The sequence below is a fragment of the Salmo trutta genome, chromosome 6 (assembly GCF_901001165.1).
Source record: "Salmo trutta chromosome 6, fSalTru1.1, whole genome shotgun sequence".
In the NCBI taxonomy this organism is placed as follows: Eukaryota; Metazoa; Chordata; class Actinopteri; order Salmoniformes; family Salmonidae; genus Salmo; species Salmo trutta.
Window position 1 is genome coordinate 41661415 of NC_042962.1, and position 24676 is coordinate 41686090.

Sequence of the window (24676 nt, forward strand, 5' to 3'; positions counted from 1 at the left end):
TGTAGTGGAGCAGGTTGAGAGCTTCAAGTTCCTTGGTGTTCACATCACCAACAAACTATCATGGTCCAAGCACACCAAGACAGCCGTGAAGAGGGCACGACGAAACCTATTCCTCCTCAGGAGACTGAAAAGATTTGGCATGGGTCCTCAGATCTTCAAAAGTTTCTACAGCTGCACCATCGAGAGCATCCTGACTGGTTGCATCACTGCCTGGTATGGCAACTGCTCTGCCTCCGACCGCAATACACTACAGAGGGTAGTGTGTACGGCCCAGTACATCACTGGGGCCCAGCTTCCTGCCATCCAGGACCTCTATACTAGGCAGTGTCAGAGGAAGGCCCTAAAAATTGTCAAAGACTCCAGCCACCCTAGTCATAGACTGTTCTCTCTGCTATCGCACGGCAAGCGGTTCCGGAGCGCCAAGTCTAGGTCCAAGAGGCTTCTTAACGGCTTATCAAATGGCTACCCAGACTAGTTGCATTGCCCCCCTCCCCCTCTTTTACGCTGCTGCTACTCTCTGTTTATTATCTGTGCATAGTCACTTTAACTCTACCTACATGTACATATTACCTCAACTAACTGGTGCCCCCGCACATTGACTCTGTTCCGGAATCCCCTGTATATAGCCTCGCTATTGTTATTTTGCTGCTGCTGTTTAATAAAAAAAAATTGAAAAATGTACTTATCTGTTTTTTAGTTAACACTTATTTTCTTAAAATTGTGCTGTTGTTTAAGGGCTTGTAAGTAAGCATTTCACAGTAAGGTCTACACCTGTATTTTTCGGCGCATGTGACAAATATAATTTGATTTGATTAAATATATATTTTGTGCTTCTGTGTGTTTTTTTTTTAAGGAAGGAGATCCTTAAGGACGTATCATTCACTGTGCAGCCAGGCCAGACTGTTGCATTGGTAAGATTGGATTCGAAGCTTCCGAGCATTACCCAGAGGTTACACACTTGAGCAGTGTTTGATTTCTCTCTATCAGTCATGTGATGGTTTGTGTCTGGACCATGTGTAGTACAGATGTTTCTTGCTTAACAGTTTGTGTGTTTGTTGACATCCCTAGGTTGGCCAGTCAGGATGTGGTAAGAGCACCATCCTTCGCCTGCTCTTCCGTTTTTATGACGTCCAGGGAGGATGCATCCGCATCGATGGCCAGGACATCTGTAAGGTGAGTAATTTGCCCAGTTGCAAAAAAATAGTTCCCAGACAAACTGCCTTGTTAGCAGATGCTGTATATAACATTAGGTTTGTTATATGTTGGTGGTCTACTGTTTCAGTTATACAGTATAGTTAATATGATACACTTGGGTGCAGGACATGCAACGCATCGTTTTTCCATTGCGTGTCCTAATGAGCTTGACCTTGTATTAATATAGTGTATTCTGAGCCTTTTGGTATCTGGGTGCAGGTGAAGCAGGTGTCTCTGCGTGCCCACATTGGCGTGGTGCCCCAGGACACGGTCCTCTTCAACGACAACATCCGCGACAACATCCGTTACGGACGCATCTCCGCCAGCGACCACGAAGTGGAGGAGGCGGCTATCGCCGCAGACATTCACGAGAAGATCCAGACGTTCCCAGAAGGTACGGAAATACCACGGCCTCTTTTGCTGGTTTCCAGGCACAGATTAAGCCTTGTACTAGACTAAAAATCTATTTCAGTGGAGATTCTCTATTGAGTCCAGGACTAGGCTTAATCTGTGCCTGGAAACCAGAATTGTATGTTGCCATTATATTTCTGGCTGTAGTTAACCTGAAGATGGCTTATGGGTGTCAATATTGTTGTTTTAAAGGTTTGTATTTACTAACCACATTTGCCGAATCATTTTGACATCTAAATCTCCTCAAGCAAGTGGGGAGATTTGCGGCGTTCACACAGTAGCTGCCAGGTACATTGTTACTGTATGAGGTGAGTGAAGTTTGTGTTTGTGTTTTCTCTGTCTGTCCCCCTCCCAGGATACGACACCCAGGTGGGCGAGAGGGGTCTGAAGCTGAGCGGGGGGGAGAAGCAGAGGGTGGCTATCGCCCGGACCATCCTAAAGGCCCCTCAGATCATCCTGCTAGATGAGGTAAACTTTCAGGAAGGTTCACCAGTAGGCTCAATGACCCTGTTCAAGGTGTAGGGTGAAGATGCCTCGAGACTGATCTTGGGTCAGTTTAGCATTTTTATCATTTTTTTGGCTAAGTTTAGGATTGGGGAGGGGAAGCTGGTCCTAGATCTTTACCTAGGGGAAACGTCACCCCAGTACGTTCAAATACTTTAAAAACGCACACTTCCTCCCTCCTCTCCTTGAAGTTGAGCTTTGCTGAGCTTACACAAATTGATAGGTGAACACAATGGCTCTATCACTTGGCTTTCACCAGTCCAGCCATGTTCGATCAGATATTTTTTCAAGAACGAGAGGAAGCAAGGGTGCATTCTTAACGTATTTGATGAGGGCAAATGTTTGCCCCGACACCACTGATTCCCCCTGTCATATTGTTTTACAGTGGATTAATACAAGTTCACTGAACTTGATTATTTTAGTCATGTAATTTATCTCATAAAGTTTTCCCTCTGCACAGGCCACATCTGCTCTAGACACACAGACGGAGCGCAACATTCAGGCGTCGCTCACAAAAGTGTGCTCCAACCGGACCACCATCGTCGTGGCTCACAGGTAAGGGATGGGTCTCAGGTGGACAAAAATGCATGTATAGAGAGAACCAATACATTCGGATCAGTGGAGGCTGCAGAGGGGAGGATGGCTCATAATAATGGCTGGAATGGAGCGAATGTAATGGCATCATGATGTATTGGATACCATTCCACTCCAGCCATTACCACGAGCCTGTCCTCCTCAATTAAGGTGCCAACAACCTCCTGTGATTAGGACACACACATTTCTCCCCTCTAATGCTGAGTTTGTATGGTTTGGATCTGTCTTTAGTCTGATTGTGAATCGTCTGTCTTCAGGTTGTCGACCATCATCGGTGCCGACCAGATTCTTGTTCTAAGTGACGGTCAGATAGCAGAGCGAGGACGGTGAGGGAATGGTTGAAAGAGTGATTGTTCTATTGGTGCACACTCCACAAGTCTATTCCAATCAAAATATTGTTTTATGCTCTTCAAGAAACAAACACCTAAAGAATGTATGTAAATGCCAAGAATGGGACAGGCCAATGTTTATGGTGCTTCTCACACTATAGTCCTATTCTCAAAACCATACAGTGCCCATGTGGGAACGTCTTGGCATAGTACATGATGATGACTTTAATGGTGATTGTGTGTCCCCATTGTAACTACATATTCTCCACTTTCTCCCTCCCAGGCATGATGAGCTGCTGGCTAAGGGAGGGTTGTACTGTGACATGTGGATGAAGCAGCAACATGCCCAGGACTCAGACTCAGCCTCTGACACAGAAGCCAAAGACAGGAAGTCTGAGAAACTACAGCCCCCATCAGTCACTGCAGGCCACAGGAGCCACTGAGGATAGAGTGAGAGGTCAAGGATATGTAGACATTGTGAGGAGACGGACGAGGGACGCAGGGAGAGGATTAGATACCTCAAACGGCTGTTTTGCCTGCACTTTTTTAGGGTATCTGTCCATTGAGGTTCATTCTGTTATGAGTGAAGTTTTAAGCACATTTATTGGGTATTTAATGTTTGATCATTCAATCAAAATGTCTGTGCCATGAATGCCTCAGGCCAGTTGTTTTAAGTGTATTCAGGATCGTGTTCATTAGGTTAATTAAAAGAAAATGTTTTAAAACGTTTTAAAATCTAAAATTTGTGTTTCTTATAGGACAAGTCCAGGAAGTCCCTCCTTATTGCAGTCTGTTTTGATCCGTTTTGTGCGTAATTAATCTTATTTTCCCCACCCCAATATTTTTTTTATTGAGTCAAATGCTTGTTAACGTGTCGGAAAAGATACTAGAACGAGTAGCAGAAGCAGGGCGGTACCTCCCTCCCACACACACACTCTTTCTGCAAGTTACGGGCAAGTCAAGGGGCCAAATGTCTCCTCCCCTTCAAAAATGTGCAAGATGCGAACACCTGCAATATCCTGATTTCTCCAAATGATCAGTGGCAAAACATCTGTACACCAGAAACAAATTTCCTTGCTGTTGTCGCATCCCACAGTCTGTTGACATACACTACGATACCAGTTCTGTTACGTGCATCTATCCTCGAGAGATTAGTGCCTAATGAACAGGACCCAGGACTCAGTATAATTTGTCCTCTTGCTGTCTGAAGTCGGCTGACTGCAACAGTCCAGAGAAGTGGAAACAAGTCCAAAGTAGACTAATCCCTTCCTAAGCTCAGGAATAGGCAGTTTGTCACAGTGTCTCACAACTTTGAATTGTTGACTAAGGTTTTGGGGTTGACAAATGTATTAGTTTTATTTACAGCATCTAGAGATTATTTTATTTTTACTACACCCACTTTAAGCTTATTTTGTTAGCTATTATACAAGCAATAGACTTAAATAATACTTTATAGACTAATGAAAAGATTCAGACCGATTTTAATGTTTAACAAAGAAATCAGTTGCACTCTGATTGTTTCGTACACATACAAAGGTATGTGTACGAGAACTTCAACTGTAACATTTGAATTTGGTTATTAGTAAAACAGATATTTAGTCTGTGTTTGGTCTGTTTCACATCCAAGCTGCATCAATTTGACCCCAATCTGACTCGGGTATTATCATGTACAGTCTAGGTGTTGACTGATGCATGCCAAATTATCCTGGTTGTAACTTTTATTTGTCACCAATGGTGATCAATAAGAAGTACTGGCAGAAAATTAAAGAAAACAGAATTGACTAAATTCCCAGCTGAAAAGCAAACCTTTCTCTATGAATGAACTCAAGCCTGTCTGTGCTGCTACCTGTTTTGCGTAAAGAACTGCTGTTAGTGTATCTTTATTTTAATGGAAGAAATTAGTCTGTATTTGAATTTGTTAATATCTATGCCTTGCATTCCCAAGGCAGTGTGGAGTTTGTCAATATCTGTTGATAATAATCACACTCCATTTACAGTATGTATTGTCAAATTCTGTTTAATTTACTTTTTAAAAGGGCCACAAGGGAAGGTGTAGCCATTTAGCTGAACTTTAGTTATTTGAGAGAGAATGGGGACTTTACACTACCGTTCAAAAGTTTGGGGTCACTTAGAAATGTCCTTGTTTTTGAAAGATAAGCTACTTTTTTTGTTCATTAAAATAAATATCAAATTGATCAGAAATCAAATTGATCAGAAATACAGTTAAAGTTGTAAAGGACTATTGTCGCTGGAAACGGCACATTTTTTAAAAATGTTTTATGGAATATCTACATAGGTGTACAGAGGCCCATTATCAGCAACCATCACTCCTGTGTTCCAATGGCACGTTGTGTTAGCTAATCCAAGTTTATCATTTTAAAAGGCTAATTGATCATTAGAAAACCCTTTTGCAATTATGTTAGCACAGCTGATAACTGTTGTCCTGATTAAAGAAGCAATACAACTGGCCTTCATTAGACTAGTTGAGTATCTGGAGCATCAGCATTTGTGGGTTCGATTACAGGCTCAAAATGGCCAGAAACAAAGAACTTTCTTCTGAAACTCGTCGGTCTATTCTTGTTCTGAGAAATGAAGGCTATTCCATGCGAGAAATTGCCAATAAACTGAAGATCTCGTACAACGCTGTGTACTACTCCCTTTACAGAACAGCGCAAACTGGCTCTAACCAGAATAGAAAGAGTGGGAGGCCCCGTTGCACAACTGAGCAAGAGGACAAGTACATTAGAGTGTCTAGTTTGAGAAACAGATGCATCACAAGTCCTCAACTGGCAGCTTCATTAAATAGTACCTGCAAAACACCAGTCTCAATGTCAACAGTGAAGAGGCGACTCCGGAATGCTGGCCTTCTTGGCAACGTGTCATTGGAACACAGGAGTGATGGTTGCTGATAATGGGCCTCTGTACGCCTATGTAGATATTCCACAAAAAAAATTGTCATTTCCAGCGACAATAGTCATTTACAACATTAACAATGTCTACACTATATTTCTGATCAATTTTAATGGACAAAAAAATAGCTTTTCTTTCAAAAACAAGGAGATTTCTAAGTGACCCCAAACTTTTGAATGGTAGTATATATCTACATGAAGTCCTGAGGGTTACAGGTTTGGGGTTGAATCGGAATTGGAAACTGCATTAATCAAGTGAAAACGGACATACTTACGGTAACATCCATATAGTGCACAGCGGACTTTACATCATGAAAAGTTGTCAGACTGTGAAATAATTAGATGAATCCCAATGCATTTGAGCATTTGTGACTGCAGAAGTAATACCAAAGAGCTAGAGTAGTTCTGCTAGCAAATCATTGCTCTACCACTACAGCAGTCAATCATTTATAGGTGTACAATGTGCACAAATTGTTGCAGTCAAATTACTTACACTAATGCACCATGAGTTTGAAATGTTCTGTGCCAATGAGTGACATTGACACCACAGGAGGTTGGTGGCACCCTAACTGGGGAGAACGGGCTTGTGGTAATGGCTGGAGCGGAATCAGTGGAATGGTATCAAATACATCAAACTATTGGTTTCCATGTGTTTGATGCCACTGCATTTGCGCCATTCCAGCCATTCTTTTTGAGCAGGCCTCCCCTCAGCAGCCTCCACTGATTGACACAGAGAAAAATGTGTTTGTTTTTTTCTTTCTATTTCTATGTTAATAAAGGGTATAATTAAAGGTGTATTATGACAAAGTGGGCTCTTTTTTTACTAATTTACCATATTGCTAGGTTTATATAATTAGACAATATTTTGAAGCCATACAGTAACTTGCATAACTGTTCCCAAGACTGTTCCCTCCCTCCCTTCATCTCAGCTGTTGATTGGTTTCTAAGCGGGCTTGTCAGCCATTACAACAGGGGTTACTGCTGTGCTAGCTAGTGCCGTTTTATAGATATTCAGCTAGAGTTTTCTCTTTCTGGTATTTGGCTAATGTTGGATAGACAGCATGGATTTCAACTAATTGTTTAGTGAACAAACATTTACATTTTCTGACTTGGAGACCTGAAAGTAGCTGTGCAGCGCCGCTCCCCATCCAACCTGACAGAGCTTGAGAGGATCTGCAGAGAAGAATGGGAGAAACTCCCCCAAATACAGGTGTGCCAAGATTGTAAGTGTCATACACAAGAAGACTCGAGGCTGTAATCGCTGCCAAAGGTTCTTCAACAAAGCACTGAGTAAAGGGTCTGAATACTTATGTAAATGTGGTATTTCAGGTTATTTATTTTTTTTACTCTTTTTTTCTTTGTCATTATGGGGTATTGTGTTTAGATTGATGTGGGTAAAAAAAATTATTTAATCCATTTTAGAATAAGGCTGTAACATAACAAAATGTGGAAAAAGTCAAGGGGTCTGAATACTTTCCGGATAAACTGTATATGAAAAGTGCTACTGGCTGTTCTAGATATGTAAATGAAACATGCTACTGAATCAAGAAACAGGCCCATGATGCAACCATTGTTCACATCAGCATTTTTAATCTGTGATCTTGTAACCTATCAGTGACCTTTCCACAGCTCTGCTCTCTCCTCTCTGACATGTCAGGCCCTCAGCGTTTCAGAGAAAGAGATTTTTCTTTTTTTTCTTTTATTTAACCTTTATTTAACTAGGCAAGTCAGTTAAAAACAAATTCTTATTTACATTGACGGCCTACCCTATCCAAACCCTAATCCGGACGAAGCTGAGCCAATTGTACGCAGCCCTATGGGACTCCCAATCACGGCCAGTGGGAAACAGCCTGGAATCTAACTAGGGTCTGTAGTGACACCTCTAGCACCGAGATACAGTGCCCAAATAGATATTGGGCTCAACGTCACAGGGTCCCCAGTATTGCAATATCGAGACATAAGAAAACAGCAAAAACAGATATACAGTCAAATCCAAAGGTATTGACACCCTTGATAAAGACTATAAAATAATAAAAATACTGAGCAATACTAAATGCTCAAAAGTGTATTATATTATTTTAGTCTAACACAAAATTCTCAAAAAGATAGGTGTCAAAATAATGAGACTGAGCTTTTATCTGAAATGTTTTATGAGATTGGAGAACACATTGGGAGGGATCTTAGACCATTTTTCCATACAGAATCTTTCCAGATCCTTGATATCATTCGTCTGCGCTTATGGAATGCCCTCTTCAATTCAAACCACAGGTGTTCAATATGGTTCAAGTCGGGAGACTGCGATGGCCATTGCACTATTTAGATTTTATGGTCAATTAACCATTTCTTTGTGGATTTTGATGGGTGCTTGGGGTTATTGTCTTGCTGGAAGATCCACTTGCAGCCAAGTTTCAGCCTCCTAGCAGAGGCAACCAGGTTTTGGCTAAAATGTCCAGGTACTTAGTAAAGTTCCTGAGCCATGCCAAATCTGGAAAGATTATGTATGGAGGAATGGTCTAAGATCCCTCCCAGTGTGTTCTACAATCTCATAAAACATTTTAGATAAAGGTTCGGTGTCATTATCCTCACAAGGGGAGGCTGCTGGAGCTTTGAAAACAGGGGTGGCAATAATTTTGACATCTTTTTTTAGCAGAAAATGATTCCTTTTTAAACAAAATCTCTTTGTGTTAGACTAAAATAATATATACTGAACAAAAATATAAACGCAACATGTGAAGTCTTGGGCAAATGTTTAAAAAAAGTGGAAACTTTCAATTGACAGGGACAGGCCCATAATGCATACATGGTTTACAAAGCCCCAGTTAGCTCTGGTTTTGCCACTATCTGCATTTTCAATCTGATGTTTTGACCCATCAGTAACCTTTAACACTGCACTCTGCTCACTCTTCTCTGACATGTCAAGCCCTCAGCGTTTCAGAGAATGATATGGGTAGATATTAGGCTCAACATCATGGGGTCACCAGTATTGCAACATCGAGGCATAAGATAACTGAGCAATAGCAAATAAATAGCTAGTGGTTTGTCACAACACATCAGCAGAGACAGAGTGTGTACAATGGCCTCTGTCACAAATCACTACATTCTACTTTCTGTTTTGATGTGAACCATCCATACTGTCCAAGAGGTCTATGAAATGAAAGCAGAAGGAGAAAATTACGATTTTTACAACAATGTGGGAAAGGACTACTGTTTGATCTTTAAATCCAAAGCTGAAGAGAGCCTGTTTTTGTGGAACTCTTCTAACACTTCACCTGAAAATTCCACACTGAATGCAGAATTAAGGGATCGACTGAAACTGATTCATAACATTTCAACTGTCCTGATCCAGAACATCGCTTTCAGACACTGGACTATATAGGGCCAAGGGCTGGACAGCTGGCAAGGTGAAACTCCAGAAAAGCATCAACCTCAGTGTCTGCACTACTGAAGCTGTATAATCAGTTTATACGTATGTATGCTCATCTGGGAGGGAAATTGGATCTGCGGTGTGGGGATTGTTGGAGGGATGGTAACTACAGTCAGATGGACATTTTGGGATATGAACAAACCCGCAAAGCCATTCATGGAGGAAGTAAGGGGCTGGGTGCTGTTGGCTGACAACGGATCCTCTCTCCATATGACCAACTTCACATTTAATGCCTGGTATTGGAGAGACAGCGTTGTGTTTACAGTCAGACCATCTTAGCGATCTATAAGACAGTGTACTTTATAATCAGTATTATGTGGGAGTGAATGCTTTGCTTCCCTGTTTCAACCCTGACCCTAATGGGACAAAGACAAGGTGGAGGAGAATCCTAAGTCATCAAGGGAAGCAGACATTGAATGTTGTGGATGGAAGATTGTAAGGAAATTACTCCCTAGTCGTCCCATCACTGATGCTCAACCACTCAGGGTTTTATGATTGCCAGAAGAAGCCTCCATCAAGAGTCGTCATATCATATTGTCTAATGGTGTGCCCTAAGTCTGAGCCCCTCAAAGAGTTCTTCTCAGAGGGAGGAGAGGTTTCCCTCACATGCAGCTCTGATTTTCCAGAGTATGACAGGCTGGTGTGGTACAGAAATAGTACAAAGGTGGGCAATGTTATTTTGGACACAAGATGTACAGGATGGATAAGTATAAACAATTCTCTGATGATTTGGAGGGCAGAATGAATGTATTTCTCCCTAACGTCTCTCTGGACCGGTCTAACAGTGGGAAATACTCGTGTGCTCCTCTCTGACCAGAATAACATGGTCTGTTTATCAATAACTACAACCCACTTGATTGAAGGGTAGAGAGACCCGTTTGGCATCGACTCCACATTCTATGCTGTGGACTCTTCACTACTGGTCTGTGCTCTGCTGGGGATGGTCTTTGTCGTGATCAATGTGAACCTGCAGACCAGGAGAAGAGACCAGGTTTCCCTGAAGAACATGAGGTCTGCAGCCAAGACGCTGGGCAGCAGAACAGCAGAGTGGAAGAGGAGAGCGAGAGAAGAGAATGAATAAAGGGGTGAGAGGATAGTGAACAGAAAAGAAAGTGAAGAATATAGAGGACTTTTTCACTTGCTCAATCGATCCAGACAGGTTTAAAGTGCATATTCAGGTTGTTTTCTTACTTTTAGTAGCTTCTGGCTAATCTTTTTGTGCATGTAACAAAGCTAATGTAATTGTGTAGGGCACTAAATACCTTAGTGCAAAACAAAATAAATCTAAAGTTATTTTTAAGTATGTCCAAAGGAACCTGTACAGTGACTTTGTCTTTGGAGTTTGCACATATGAATATATATAATTCGTTTTTTAGACATAAATAATTGATATTGAGTAAGTTATGATAGGTCCACTGTTATTTATATGTAAAATAGCTTTCAAGGATTTTGTTAATACTTCTATGTTAAGTTTAAGGAATTTTGCTAAAGCCACCATCTAGAAGATGTCCTGCACTTCATTTGATTTGTAATTTTCATTAATGATATGTACCCAGATAATGGAATGATGAGCTTAGTACTACTTTCTTACACTATCGTCATAATTCAAAATATTAGGTTATTAAATACAAAAAACTCCCTAATTCACAATAATGTGATTTGTACCGCATGCAAATGGTTTCTTCACACACCACATGAAGACATTATCCCATTCCACTACCTTTTCAAGATTTTTTTTAATGACGTGAAAGTAAGCTTTGCTTTTATACTTACAAGACCACCAAGCTTTTTTCAAGTGAGCTGTTTTGTCTTGTAGTAATGTGTTGCCTGCCTGTATTTCCTTAAACCTTTATTTTAGCCATACATGTTATTAAGATTTTTATTTTTATAATACCATCCCATTTTTGGTCAGTAGGTGCCCAACATAACATGGTTGTGTGTTGGACACAGGCACTCATATAGATATAATGAGCTAGCCTGTCTGAATTCCTCATTTCTGTAACCGCTAGTTTATGTAATATTGACATAAACTCAGAACCACTTGTTTTGCAAACATGTTCCTGTTTTATCAATTTCTGTGCTGATCAATGGACAGTTCATTACCTCTGTCAAATTAATATGTAGCTTTAAGTTATCTTTGTATTTATATTTATTTTTGCAGTGAAGATGATGACGCTACAATAATACACATTTACAATAGGCCTATATCTAAAAATACATACAGCCTGATGATAGATACATACACTGATGTCCCATGTTTCAGGAGCTGAAATAAAAGATCCCAGAAATGTCTCCTAAGCACAAAAACCTTATTTCCATCTAATTGTGGGCACAAATTTGTTTACTTCCCTGTTAGTGAGCATTTCTTCTTCGCCAAGATAATCCATCCACCTTACAGGTGTGGCATATCAAGAAGCTGATTAAACAGCATGATCATTACACAGGTGCACCTTCTGCTGGGGACAATAATAGGCCACTCTTAAATATGCAGTTTTGTCACACAACACAATGCCATAGATGTCTCAAGTTTTGAGGGAGCGTGCAATTGGCATGCCGACTGCAGAAATGCCAAACAGAGCTGTTGCCAGAGAATGGAATGTTAATTTATCTACCATAAGCCAACTCTAATGTCATTTTAGAGAATTTGGCAGTACGTCCAACCGGCCTCACAACCGCAGATGACATGTATGACAGTGTGTTGGCGAGTGGTTTGCTGATGTCAACGTTGTGAACAGAATGCCTATGGTGTCTGTGGGGTTATGGTATGGGCAGGCATAAGGTACGGACAACGAACACAATTGCATTTTATAAATGGTATTTTTTTGTTCTTTTTTGTTGTATATTACCCCCTTTTTCTCCCCAATTTTTGATCTTGTCTCATCGCTGCAACTCCCCAACGGGCTCGGTAGAGGCAAAAGGTGGAGTCATGCGTCCTCCGAAGCATGACCCTCCTAACCATGCTCCTTAACACCCGCCAGCTTAACCCTGAAACCAGCCGCACCAATGTGTCGGCAGAAACACCGTTCAAATGGCGACCTGGGTCAGCCCACAGGCACCCGGCCTGCCAAAGGGAGTCGCTAGAGCACGATGAGCCCAGTAACGCCCCACCGGCCAAAGCCTCCCCTAACTCGGACGACGCTGGGCCAATTGCGGCTGTGCTATGGGACTCCCGGCCACGGCCGGTTGTGGCACAGCCCGGAAATGAACCCGGGTCTGTAGTAACGCCTCTAGCAAGGCAATGCAGTGCCTTAGACCTCTGCACCACTCGGGAGGCCCCTATCGAATGCACAAAAATACCGTGGCGAGATCCTGAGGCGCATCGTGAGGCCCATTTTTTAAAGGTTTCTGTGACCAACAGATGCATATCTGTATTCCCAGTCATGTGAAATCCATAGATTTGAGCCTAATGAATTTATTTCAATTGACTTATTTCCTCATTTGAACTATAATTCAGTAAAAGCAATGAAATTGTTGCGTTTATATTTTTGTTCAGTATATACAGTATCTGTCAAAAGTTTGGACACACCTACTCATTCCAGGGTTTTTGGAATGGAATTATCTAGTAACCAAAAAAGTGTTAAACAAATCAAAATATATTTTAGATTTTAGATTCTTCAAAGTAGCCACCCTTTGCCTTAATGACAGCTTTTGACACTCTTGGCATTCTCTCAACCGGCTTCACCTGGAATGCTTTTCCAACTGTCTTGAAGGAGTTCCCACATATGCTGAGCACTTGTTGGCTGCATTTCCTTCACTTTGTGGTTCAACTCATCCCAAACCATCTCAATTGGGTTGAGGTTGGGTGATTGTGGAGGCCAGGTCTCTTGATGCAGCACTCCATCATTCTCCTTCTTGGTTAAATAGCCCTTACACAGCCTGGAGGTGTTGAAAAACAAATTAAAGTCCCACTAAGCACAAACCAGATGGGATAGCGTATCGCTGCAGAATGCTGTGGTAGCCATGCTGGTTAAGTATGCCTTGAATTCTAAATACATCACAGACAGTGTCACCAGCAAAGCACCCCCACACCATCACACCTCCTCCTCCATGCTTCACGGTGGGAACCACACATGTGGAGATCATCCATTCACCTGCTCTGCATCTCACAAAGACACGGTGCTTAGAACCAAAAATCAAACATCTCGACTCATCATACCAAAGGTGTCACGTCCTGGCCTGTATAAGGGTTAATTGTTATTGTAGTTTGGTCAGGACGTGGCAGAGGGTATTTGTTTTATGTGGTTCGGGGTGGTGTGTTAGTTAGGAGGGCGTTTGATTTACTATTTCCGGGTTTTGAGTTATGGTCTATGTTGATGTATTTCTATGTGTTTGTCTAGTATTTCTGTTTCTATGTTGGTCTGTGTGGCTCCCGATCAGGGACAGCTGGTTATCGTTGTTCCTGATTGGGAGTCATATATTAGGAGTGTGTTTGTCACCTGGGTTTTGTGGGTTGTTTTATTTCGCACTGCTGTATGTAAGTACATAGCCTGTGAAACTGTCTAGTCGTTCATGTTTATTGTTTTCCCGTGTATGCTTTATTCTAAAGTATTAAAAGATGAGCATTCATATCCCGGCTGCGATTTGGTCTATTCAACACGGCTACACCTGTGACAAAAGGACAGATTTCCACCGGTCTAATGTCCATTGCTCGTGTTTCTTGGCCCAACCAAGTCTCTTCTTCTTATTGGTGTCCTGTAGTAGTGGTTTCTTTGCAGCAATTCGACCATGAACAACTGATTCACGTAGTCTCCTCTGAACAGTTGATTTTGAGCTATGTGACGCATTTATTTGGGCTGCAATTTCTGAGGCTGGTAACTCTAATGAACTTATCCTCTGCAGCATAGGTAACTCTGGTGTCACACCCTGATCTGTTTCACCTGTCTTTGTGATTGTCTCCACCCCCCTCCTGGTGTCGCTCATCTGCCCCATTATCCCCTGTGTATATATACCTGTGTTCTGTTTGTCTGTTGCCAATTTGTTTTGTTGCGTCAAGCCTACCAGCGGTTTCCCTCTGCGCCTGTCTCTCGATTGTTCCTGTTTCCTAGTTTTCCCGGTGTTGTCCATTCTGCCTGCCCTGAGCCTGCCTGCCGTCCTGTACCTTTGCCCCACCTTTCTGTATTACTGACCTTTGCCTGCCCTGAGCCTGCCTGCCGTCCTGTACCTTTGCCCCACCTTTCTGTATTACTGACCTTTGCCTGCCCTGAGCCTGCCTGCCGTCCTGTACCTTTGCCCCACCTAACTGGATTACCGACCTCTACCTGCCCTGGACCTGCTTTTTGCTTGCCCTTGTTCAATTAATAAACTGTCGTTACTTTGACGTTGTCTGTATCTGGGTCTTACCTGAAACGTGATATCTGGGTATTCCTTTCCTGTGGCGGTTCTCATGAAAGCCAGTTTCATCATAGCACTTGACGGTTTTTGAAACCGCACTTGAAGAAACTTTAAAGGTTATTGACATTTTCCACATTGACTGACCATGTCTCAAAGTAATGATGGACTGTCGTTTCTCTTTGCTTATTTGAGTTGTTCTTGCCATTATATGGACTTGGTCTTTTACCAAATAGGGCTATCTTCTGTATACCACCCCTACCTTGTCACAGCACAACTGATTGGCACAAATGCATTAAGAAGGAAAGAAATTCCACAAATGAACTTTTAACAAGTTACACCTGTTAATTGAAATGCATTCCAGGTGACTACCTCATGAAGCTGGTTGAGAGAATGCCAAGAGTGTGCAAAGGGTGGCTACTTTGAAGAATCTCCAATATAAAATATATTTTGATTTGTTTCACACTTTTTTGGTTACTACATGATTCCATATGTGTTATTTCATAGTTTTGATGTATTCACTATTTGTCTAGAATGTAGAAAATAGTAAAAAATTAAGAAAATCCCTTGAATGAGTCGGTGTGTCCAAACTTTTGACTGGTACTCTATATATAATATGTAGGCCTATAAAGTGCATTTGGAAAGTATTCAGACCTCTTGACTTTTGACACATTTTGTTACGTTACAGCCTTACTCTAAAATTGATTAAATTTATTTTTTCTCATCAATATACATACAATATCCCATAATGACAAAGCAAAAACAGGTTTTTAGAATGTTTGCAAATATATTAAAAACTAAAAACTGAAATACATTATTTACATAAGTATTCAGACCCTTTGCTATGAGACTCGAAATTGAGCTCAGGTGTATCCTGTTTCCGTTGATCACCCTTGAGAGTCCACCTGTGGTAAATTCAATTGATTGGACATGATTTTGAAATGCACAAGTTCCCACAGTTGACAGTGAATGTCAGAGCATTGATCAAGCCACGAGTTGTCCGTATAGCTCCGAGACAGGATTGTGCCGAGGCACAGATCTGGGGAAGGTTACCAAAACATTTCTGCAGCATTGAAGGTCCCCAAGAGCACAGTGGACTGTAACCACCAATGTATGGGGTATTGTGTGTAGATTGATGGATAAATAAATACATTTAATCAATTTTAGAATAAGGCTGTGACGTAACAAAATGTGTAAAAAGTCAAGGGGTCTGAATACTTTCCGAATGCACTGTATACATAATTTTAATAGCAGGACACTGTAAAGTTTATTATCCATCTGAAGAAGGTTTGAATCCTTAGCAACCTGCCTACACTGTCACGCCCTGATCTGTTTCACCTGTCCTTGTGCTTGTCTCCACCCCCTTCCAGGTGTCGCCCATCTTCCCCATTATCCCTTGTGTATTTATACCTGTTGTTTGCCTGCCCCTGTGGTTACAAAAAACGTTGTTACTTCACACAGTCTGCACTTGGGTCTTACCTTGATTCCTGATATACACATTGTTTGAAGTACAGTAGATCAACATACAAACTGTAGTAGTTCAAAGCTTTGTCCATGTAAACCTTGGTAGAGCATGGGTAGAGTAGGCATTGTGGCGCTCATGTGAATTTCCTTTATTTTTCGGCTTCAGACCAATGCCTTCTTCTCACTTAAAACATATTTTTTGGTATTTAATTTCCATGGTTTTTACACCAAAACGTGATTATGCAACATTATTATATAACATTATAACACAGCATAACACAGCAATACAAACAAAGTAAAAATACATAATGACAAATGGCAACAGAAATAATGTAGTTATTAGTATTCATTTAATATTAACAATTGATTTTCCAAAGGGAAGTGAAAAAACACAGACCTATTTAAGCCAATATGGAGGAAACTGGAATAAAAATCCCTGGTCTCAAGACAATTGAGCAAGCTCCTAAAAAATACACAAAATTATCAACATGTACCCATTAAGAGGGCTATTTATATATGAAATTACAATGCATGTAGGTAAACACACACACATAGTGTACATATACGCTCACGCATCGATACACATGCACCCACACATGGGTGTACACGCACACACCTGTTTTTCTATCCTTGTGGGGACCTAGAATTGATTTCCATTAAAAATCCTATCTTCCCTAACCTCTAAACCTAACTCCTAACCCTAAAACTACCCCCTAACCCTAATTATAACTCTAACCCCTAAGCTTAAAATAGCCTTTGTCCTTGTGGGGACATGGGAAATGTCCCGATGAAGGAGAATTGTCCTTGTTTTACTATCCTTGTGGGTACTTTGGGGTATGTCAGGTCCTACAATGATAGAAGAACAAGACCACACACACACACACACACACACACATTGTGTGACTGTCAGTCATATGAAGGCTGAAGTGCTGCGGTTTATCATAACGTTCTCTGAGTAAGTTATCTAGGGTTTATTTCCAGAAGATAGAAGAAGCTGAGGAGATAATATAAGGACATATGGAACAGTGTACATGTTATCAACAGGTCCACTCAAGGTCAGAGCAACTTCACTGTGTTATTTGATTGATGCCCAATTAGCTGAGGTCATCTTGCAGGCCTTAAAGAGGGGTTTATTATTAAAGGAAGGAACAAACTTTTACATTTATTTTATTTATTTGAAGAAGCACAAGCATTCAGCAGAAACAACATGAGATCCTTCATACCACGAAAAACAAAACACCTAGAAAACACTTAACCTTTTCTAGTAAGTGACCATTGGGCTTAAAATATGCCGGATTGACTAAGTTTGTAGGTGCAAACGTTTTTATTACATTTATAATTTACCGCTCTCATGTGCGTACTTCTGTCCATTAACAACCAACCTACCTTTTTGTAGCATTTCTGACAATGCTAACATCCTTTGAACCGAATCGCAAAATTCTAAAATCAGACCAAAGCACTTTGGTTGCGCAGCAACAGCGCCAGCACCTAGCTAGCTAACACCAGTGTTTGGTTTTCACAAGACATAATGGGTCACATCTCATCCAAAAAGTTGACTCAAGTTTGCCAAAAAGCACCTGGAAGCACCTGGATGATCATCAAGAATCTTGGAAGAATGTTCTACGGACAGATGAGTCAAACATATAACTTTCTGGATGACATGGGTCCCATTATGCCTGGCGAAAACCATACACAGCATTCCACAGTAAGAACCTTATATCAACGGTCAAGAATGGGGGAGGTATTGTGATGTTTTGGGGATGCTTTGCTGCCTCAGGACCTGGACGACTTGCCTTAATAGAGGGAACCATTCATTCTGCTCTCTATCAGAGAATTCTACAGGAGAATGTCAGGCGATCCATCTGTGAGCTGAAGCTGAGGCACAGCTGGGTCATGCAGCAAGACAATGATCCAAAACACATAAAGTCTATATGAAAATAGCTAAAAAGCAACAAATTTGAAGTTTTGGAACGGCCTAGTCAAAGTCCAGACCCAATCCCAATTGAGATGTTGTGGCAGGACTTGAAAAGAACTCAAAAACTTAAAAACCCACAAATATCGCTGAGTTAAAGCCTTTGTTCATGGAAGTGTGGGCCAAAATTCCTCCACAGCATTGTGAGAGACTGATCAACAACTACAGGAAGTGTTTGGTTGGAGTCATTGCAGCTAAAGGTGACACAACCAGTTAGTAGGTGTAAGGAGGCAATAACTTTTTCATACATGGTTATTTGGTGTTGCATAACTTTGTTTATGAAATAAATGAAGTATGTATGTAATGTTGTTATTTGTTAATCCAGCTTCCCTATATCTAATACTATGTTGTGGTTGAAGATCTGATAACATTCCATATAGAAAATATGCAAAAGTGGAGAAAATTTGAAAGTGGGTAAATACTTTTTCACAGCACTGTAACTAGTACTCACATCTGTACTCATAAAAAGGCTTTGGAAGGCTGGTCACACCACCATCCCAGACACCCTAGACCCACTCCAATTTGCAGACCGATATCAACCCAGAGCATATATTTCTCTACCACATCACCGGATTAGTGCCGCAAGCTCTGGACCATTACACCGGATCATCGCAGCTAGCTAGCTGCAACCGAGTGGCTATTGTGGGCTAATGCCTCTTGTCCAGAAGCAAGCACCAGTTAGCCTTGAGCTAGCCTCGAGCTAGGCCCATCTTCCGGCCAGCCGACGGAGTATACCAGCTTATTCTTGGGCTACAATACCTCTTTTGCCAATTGGCCTGGAACCTTTATTGTTGATATGGAGCCCCGCCGATCCATCAGGACTGGTCTGCCGACGTAATCGTCTTATATGGTTTTAACAGGCTTTTCCATTGCGATGTCACCGAAGACCCATCTGCTAGCCCAGGCCCGTTAGCTTTCTGAACACTGTGTCTCCCGCTCGCCTAGCGTAGTAGCGACTAACGAACGGCTCCCTGACTCACCTATTGCTGCTCATTGGACCCTATGATCACTCGGCTACACAGCTGATGCCTGCTGGACTGTTCATTAATACTGTACCTCATTTTGTTTATCTGTAGGCCCCAGCCTCAAACTCAGGTCCTGTGTGTACCTAACTGACCCTCTCTGCCCATTCATTGCCATTTACCCGTTGTTGTCTTAGCTCTCCCGACCAATCACCTGTGATTGCTTTATGCCTCTCTAATGTCAATATGCCTTGTCTACTGCTTCGGTTAGTTCTTATTGTTTTATTTCCCTGTAGAGCCCCCAGTCCCGCTCAACATGCCTTAGATAGCTCTTTTGTCCCACCCCCCACACATGCGGAGACCTCACCTGGCTTAACTGGTGCCTCCAGAGATGCAACCTCTCTCATTGTCACTCAATGCCTAGGTTTACCTCCACTGTACTCACATCCTACCATACCTACCATTATGCTCCAAATTTATGCTCCAAAATCTGGCCTCCCTTTGGCTCAGTTGGTAGAGCATGGTGTTTGCAATGGTGTTTGCAACGCCAGGGTTGTGGGTTTGATTCCCACGGGGGGCCAGTACGAGAAAAAAAAAATTTATGAAATGAATTGAAATGTATGCATTCACTACTGTAAGTCGCTCTGGATAAGAGCGTCTGCTAAATGACTAAAATGTAAAAAAATTTATTCTGCCATGCCCAGAAATCAGCTCCTTTAATCCTCTGTTCCCAACGCACAAGACGACCAGTTCTTATAGCCTTTACCCATACCCTTATCCTACTCCTCCTCTGTTCCTCTGGTGATGTAGAGGTTAACCCAGGCCCTGTAGCCCCCAGTACTACACCTATTCCCCAGGCACTCTCATTTGTTGACTTCTGTAACCGTAAAAGCCTTGGTTTCATGCATGTTAACATCAGAAGCCTCCTCCCGAAGTTTGTTTTATTCACTGCTTTAGCACACTCCGCCAACCCTGATGTCCTAGCCTTGTCTGAATCCTGGCTTAGGAAGGCCACCAAAAATTCAGAAATTTCCATCCCCAACTACAACATTTTCCGTCAAGATAGAACTGCCAAAGGGGGCGGAGTTGCAATCTATTGCAGAGATAGCCTGCAGAGTTCTGTTTTACTATCCAGGTCTGTGCCCAAACAGTTCAAGCTTCTACTTTTAAAAATCCACCTTTCCAGAAATAAGTCTCTCACTGTTGACGCTTGTTATAGACCCCCCTCAGCCCCCAGCTGTGCCCTGGACACCATATGTGAATTGATTGCCCCCCATCTATCTTCAGAGTTCGTACTGTTATGTGACCAAAACTGGGATATGCTTAGCACCCCGGCCATCCTACAATCTAAGCTAGATGCCCTCAATCTCACACAAATTATCAAGGAACCTACCAGGTACAACCCTAAATCCGTAAACACGGGCACCCTCATAGATATCATCCTGAACAACTTGCCCTCCAAATACACCTCTGCTGTTTTCAACCAGGATCTCAGCAATCACTGCCTCATTGCCTGCGTCCGTAACGGGTCCGCGGTCAAACGACCACCCCCATCACTGTCAAACGCTCCCTAAAATACTTCAGCGAGCAGGCCTTTCTAATCAACCTGGCCCGGGTATCCTGGAAGGATATTGACCCCATCCCGTCAGTACAGGATGCCTGGTTGCTCTTTAAAAGTGCTTTCTTCGCCATCTTAAATGAGCATGCCCCATTCAAAAAAAATTGAACTAAGAACAGATATAGCCCCTGCTTCACTCCTGACTTGACTGCCCTTGACCAGCACAAAAACGTCCTGTGGCGTACTGCATTAGCATCGAATAGCCCCCGCGATATGCAACTTTTCAGGGAAGTCAGGAACCAATATACACAGTCAGTTAGGCAAGCAAAGGCTAGCTTTTTCAAACAGAAATTTGCATCCTGTAGCACTAATTCCCAAAAGATTGGGGACACTGTAAAGTCCATGGAGAGTGAGAGCACCTCCTCCCAGCTGCCCACTGCACTGAGGCTAGGAAACACTGTCACCACCGATAAATCTACGATAATCGATAATTTCAATAAGCATTTTTCTACGGCCGGCCATGCTTTTCACCTGGCTATCCCTACCCCGGCCAACAGCTCTGCACCCCCCGCAGCAACATGCCCAAGCCCCCCCCACCCACTCTCCTTCACCCAAATCCAGATAGCTGATGTTCTGAAAGAGCAGCAAAATCTGGACCCCTACGAATCAGCTGGACTAGACAATCTGGACCCTCTCTTTCTAAAATTATCCGCCGCAATTGTTGCAACCCCTGTTATTAGCCTGTTCAACCTCTCTTTCATAGCGTCTGAGATCCCTAAAGATTGGAAAGCTGCAACAGTCATCCGCCTCTTCAAAGGGGGAGACGCTCTAGACCCACCTGTTACAGACCTATATTCATCATGCCCTGCCTTTCTAAAGTCTTCGAAAGTCAATTTAACAAACAGATCACCGACCATTTCGAATCCCACCGTACCTTCTCCGCTATGCAATCTGGTTTCCGAGCTGGTCATGGGTGCACCCAGTACTGTGCAGCCGTCTTCATCGACCTGGCCAAGGCTTTCGACTCTGTCAATCACTGGATTCTTATCGGCATACTCAATAGCCTTGGTTTCTCAAATGACTGATTCACCAACTACTTCTCTGATAGAGTTCAGTGTGTCAAATCGGAGGGCCAAATCGGAAGGCCTGTTGTCCGGACCTCTGGCAGTTTCTATGGGGGTGCCACAGGGTTCAATTCTCGGGCTGACTCTTTTCTCTGTAGACATCAATGATATATATATATCAATGATGTCACTTTTTCTGCTGGCGATTCTCTGATCCACCTCTACGCAGACGACACCATTCTGTATACATCTGGCCCTTCTTCGGACACCGTGTCAACAAACCTCCTAACGAGCTTCAATGCCATACAACACTCCTTCCGTGGCCTCCAACTGCTCTTAAATGCTAGTAAAACTAAATGCATGCTCTTCAACCGATTGCTGCACGCACCCTCCAGCCCAACTAGCATCACTACTCTGGACGGTTCTGACTTAGAATATGTGGACAACTACAAATACCTAGGTGTCTGGTTAGACTGTAAACTCTCCTTCCAGACTCACATTAAGCATCTCCAATCCAAAATTAAATCTACAATCGGCTTCCTATTTCGCAACAAAGCCTCCTTCACTCATGTTGCCAAACATACCCTCGTAAAACTGATTATCCTACCAATCCTTGACATTGGAAATGTAATTTACAAAATAGCCCCCAACACTACTCAGCAAACTGGATGCAGTCTATCACAGTGCCATTTGTTTTGTCACCAAAGCCCCATATACTACCCACCACTGTGACCTGTATGCTCTCGTTGGCTGGCCCTCACTACATATCCGTCGTCAAACCCACTGGCTCCAGGTCATCTATAAGTCTTTGCTAGGTAAAGCACCGCCTTATTTCAGCTCACTGGTCACCATAGCAACACCCACCCGTAGCACGTGCTCCAGCAGGTATATTGCACTGGTCATCCCCAATGCCAACACTTCCTTTGGCCGCCTTTCCTTCCAGTTCTCTGCTGCCAATGACTGGAACAAATTGTAAAAATCTCTGAAGCTGGAGTCTTATACCTCCCTCTCTAACTATAGGCATAAACTGTCAGAGCAGCTTACCGATCACTGTACCTGTGCACAGCCAATATGTAAATAGCACACCCAACTACCTCATCCCCATATTATTACTGACCCTCTTGCTCTTTTGCACCCGAGTATCTCTACTTGCACATCATCATCTGCACATCTATCACTCCAATATTAATGCTAAATTGTAATTATTTCACCTCTATGGCCTATTTATTGCCTACCTCCCTACTCTTCTACATTTGCACACACTGTACATAGATTTTTCTATTTTTCTTTTCTGTTGTGTTATTGACTGTACGTTTGTTTATGTGTAACTCTGTGTTGTTGTTTTTGTCGGACTGCTTTGCTTTATTTTGGCCAGGTTGCAGTTGTAAATGAGAACTTGTTCTCAACTGGCCAACCTGGTTAAATGATGTGCTCTTGCTGCTGGTGATTCTCTGATCCACCTCTATGCAGATGACACCATTCTGTATACATCTGGCCCTTCTTTGGACACCGTGTTAACAAACCTCCAAACGAGCTTCAATGCCATACAACACTCCTTCCGTGGCCTCTAACTGCTCTTAAATGCTAGTAAAACTAAATGCATGCTCTTCAACCTATCGCTGCCCGCACCCGCCCGCCCGACTAGCATCACTACTCTGTGTAACCGATGTGAAATGGCTAGTTAGTTAGCGGTGGTGCGCGCTAATAGCATTTCAATCAGTGACGTCACTCGCTCTGAGACTTGAAGTAGGGTTTCCCCTTGCGTTGCAAGGGCCGCGGCTTTTGTGGCGCGATGGGTAACGATGCTTCGTGGGGTGTCAGTTGTTGATGTGTGCAAGGGTCCCTGGTTCGAGCCTGGGTTGGGGCGAAGAGAGGGACGGAACCTACACTGTTACATCTGGACGGTTCTGACTTAGAATATGTGGACAACTACAAATACCTAGGTGTCTGGTTAGACTGTAAACTCTACTTCCAGACTTGCATTAAGCATCTCCAATCCAAAATTAAATCTAGAATCGGCTTCCTATTTCGCAACAAAGCCTCCTTCACTCATGCTGCCAAACATACCCTCATAAAACTGACTATCCTACCGATCTTTGACTTCAGCAATGTAATTTACAAAATAACCTCCAACACTCTACTCAGCAAATTGGATTTAGTCTATCACAGTGGCATCCGTTTTGTCACTAAAGCCCCATATACTACCCACCCCTGCGACCTGTACGGTCTCGTTGGCTGGCCCTCACTACATATCCATCGCCAAACCCTCTGGCTCCAGGTCATCTATAAGTCTTTCCTAGGTAAAGCCCCGCCTTATCTCAACTCACTGGTCACCATAGCAACTCCCACCCGTAGCATGCGCTTCAGCAGGTATATTTCACTGGTCATCACCAATGCCAACACCTCCTTTTGCCGCCTTTCCTTCCAGTTCTCTGCTGCCAATGACTGGAACAAATTGCAAAAGTCACTGAAGCTGGAGACTTATATCTCCCTCACTAGCTATAAGCATCAGCTGTCAGAGCAGCTTACCGATCACTGCACCTGTACACAGCCCATCTGTAAATAGCCCACCCAACTACCTCATCCCCATATTGTTATTTGTTTTGCTCTTTTGCACCCCAGTATCTCTACTTGCACATCATCATCTGCGCATCACTCCAGTGTTAATGATAAATTGTAATTATTTCGCCACTATGGTCTATTTATTGCCTTTAACTCCCTAATCTTACTATCTTTGCACACACTGTATATAGATTGTTCTATTGTGTTATTGACTGTACTTTTGTTTATCCCTTGTGTAACTCTGTGTTGTTTTTGTCGCACTGCTTTGCTTTATCTTGGCCAGGCCGCAGTTGTAAATGAGAACTTGTTCACAACTGTCCTACCTGGTTAAATAAAGGTGAAATAAAAAATTTAATAAATACCTCCCCAGCAGATCTACAAATCTCTATTGCACTCCACAC

At 42.5% G+C, this 24676-nt stretch overlaps 1 protein-coding gene across 1 annotated transcript in view; it reads left to right on the plus strand.

Annotated features, from left to right (window-relative positions):
• Window positions 1-3774, plus strand: part of LOC115195930 (ATP-binding cassette sub-family B member 6, mitochondrial) — a 30175-nt gene extending 26401 nt beyond the window's left edge. The window contains exons 14-20 of the mRNA XM_029756286.1: window positions 854-911; window positions 1069-1173; window positions 1414-1588; window positions 1961-2073; window positions 2570-2664; window positions 2961-3029; window positions 3316-3774. Of these exons, the coding sequence (XP_029612146.1) occupies window positions 854-911; window positions 1069-1173; window positions 1414-1588; window positions 1961-2073; window positions 2570-2664; window positions 2961-3029; window positions 3316-3475 (775 nt within the window). The 3' untranslated portion in view covers window positions 3476-3774. The remainder of the gene's footprint in view (window positions 1-853; window positions 912-1068; window positions 1174-1413; window positions 1589-1960; window positions 2074-2569; window positions 2665-2960; window positions 3030-3315) is intronic.
• Window positions 3775-24676: the final 20902 nt, after the last annotated feature.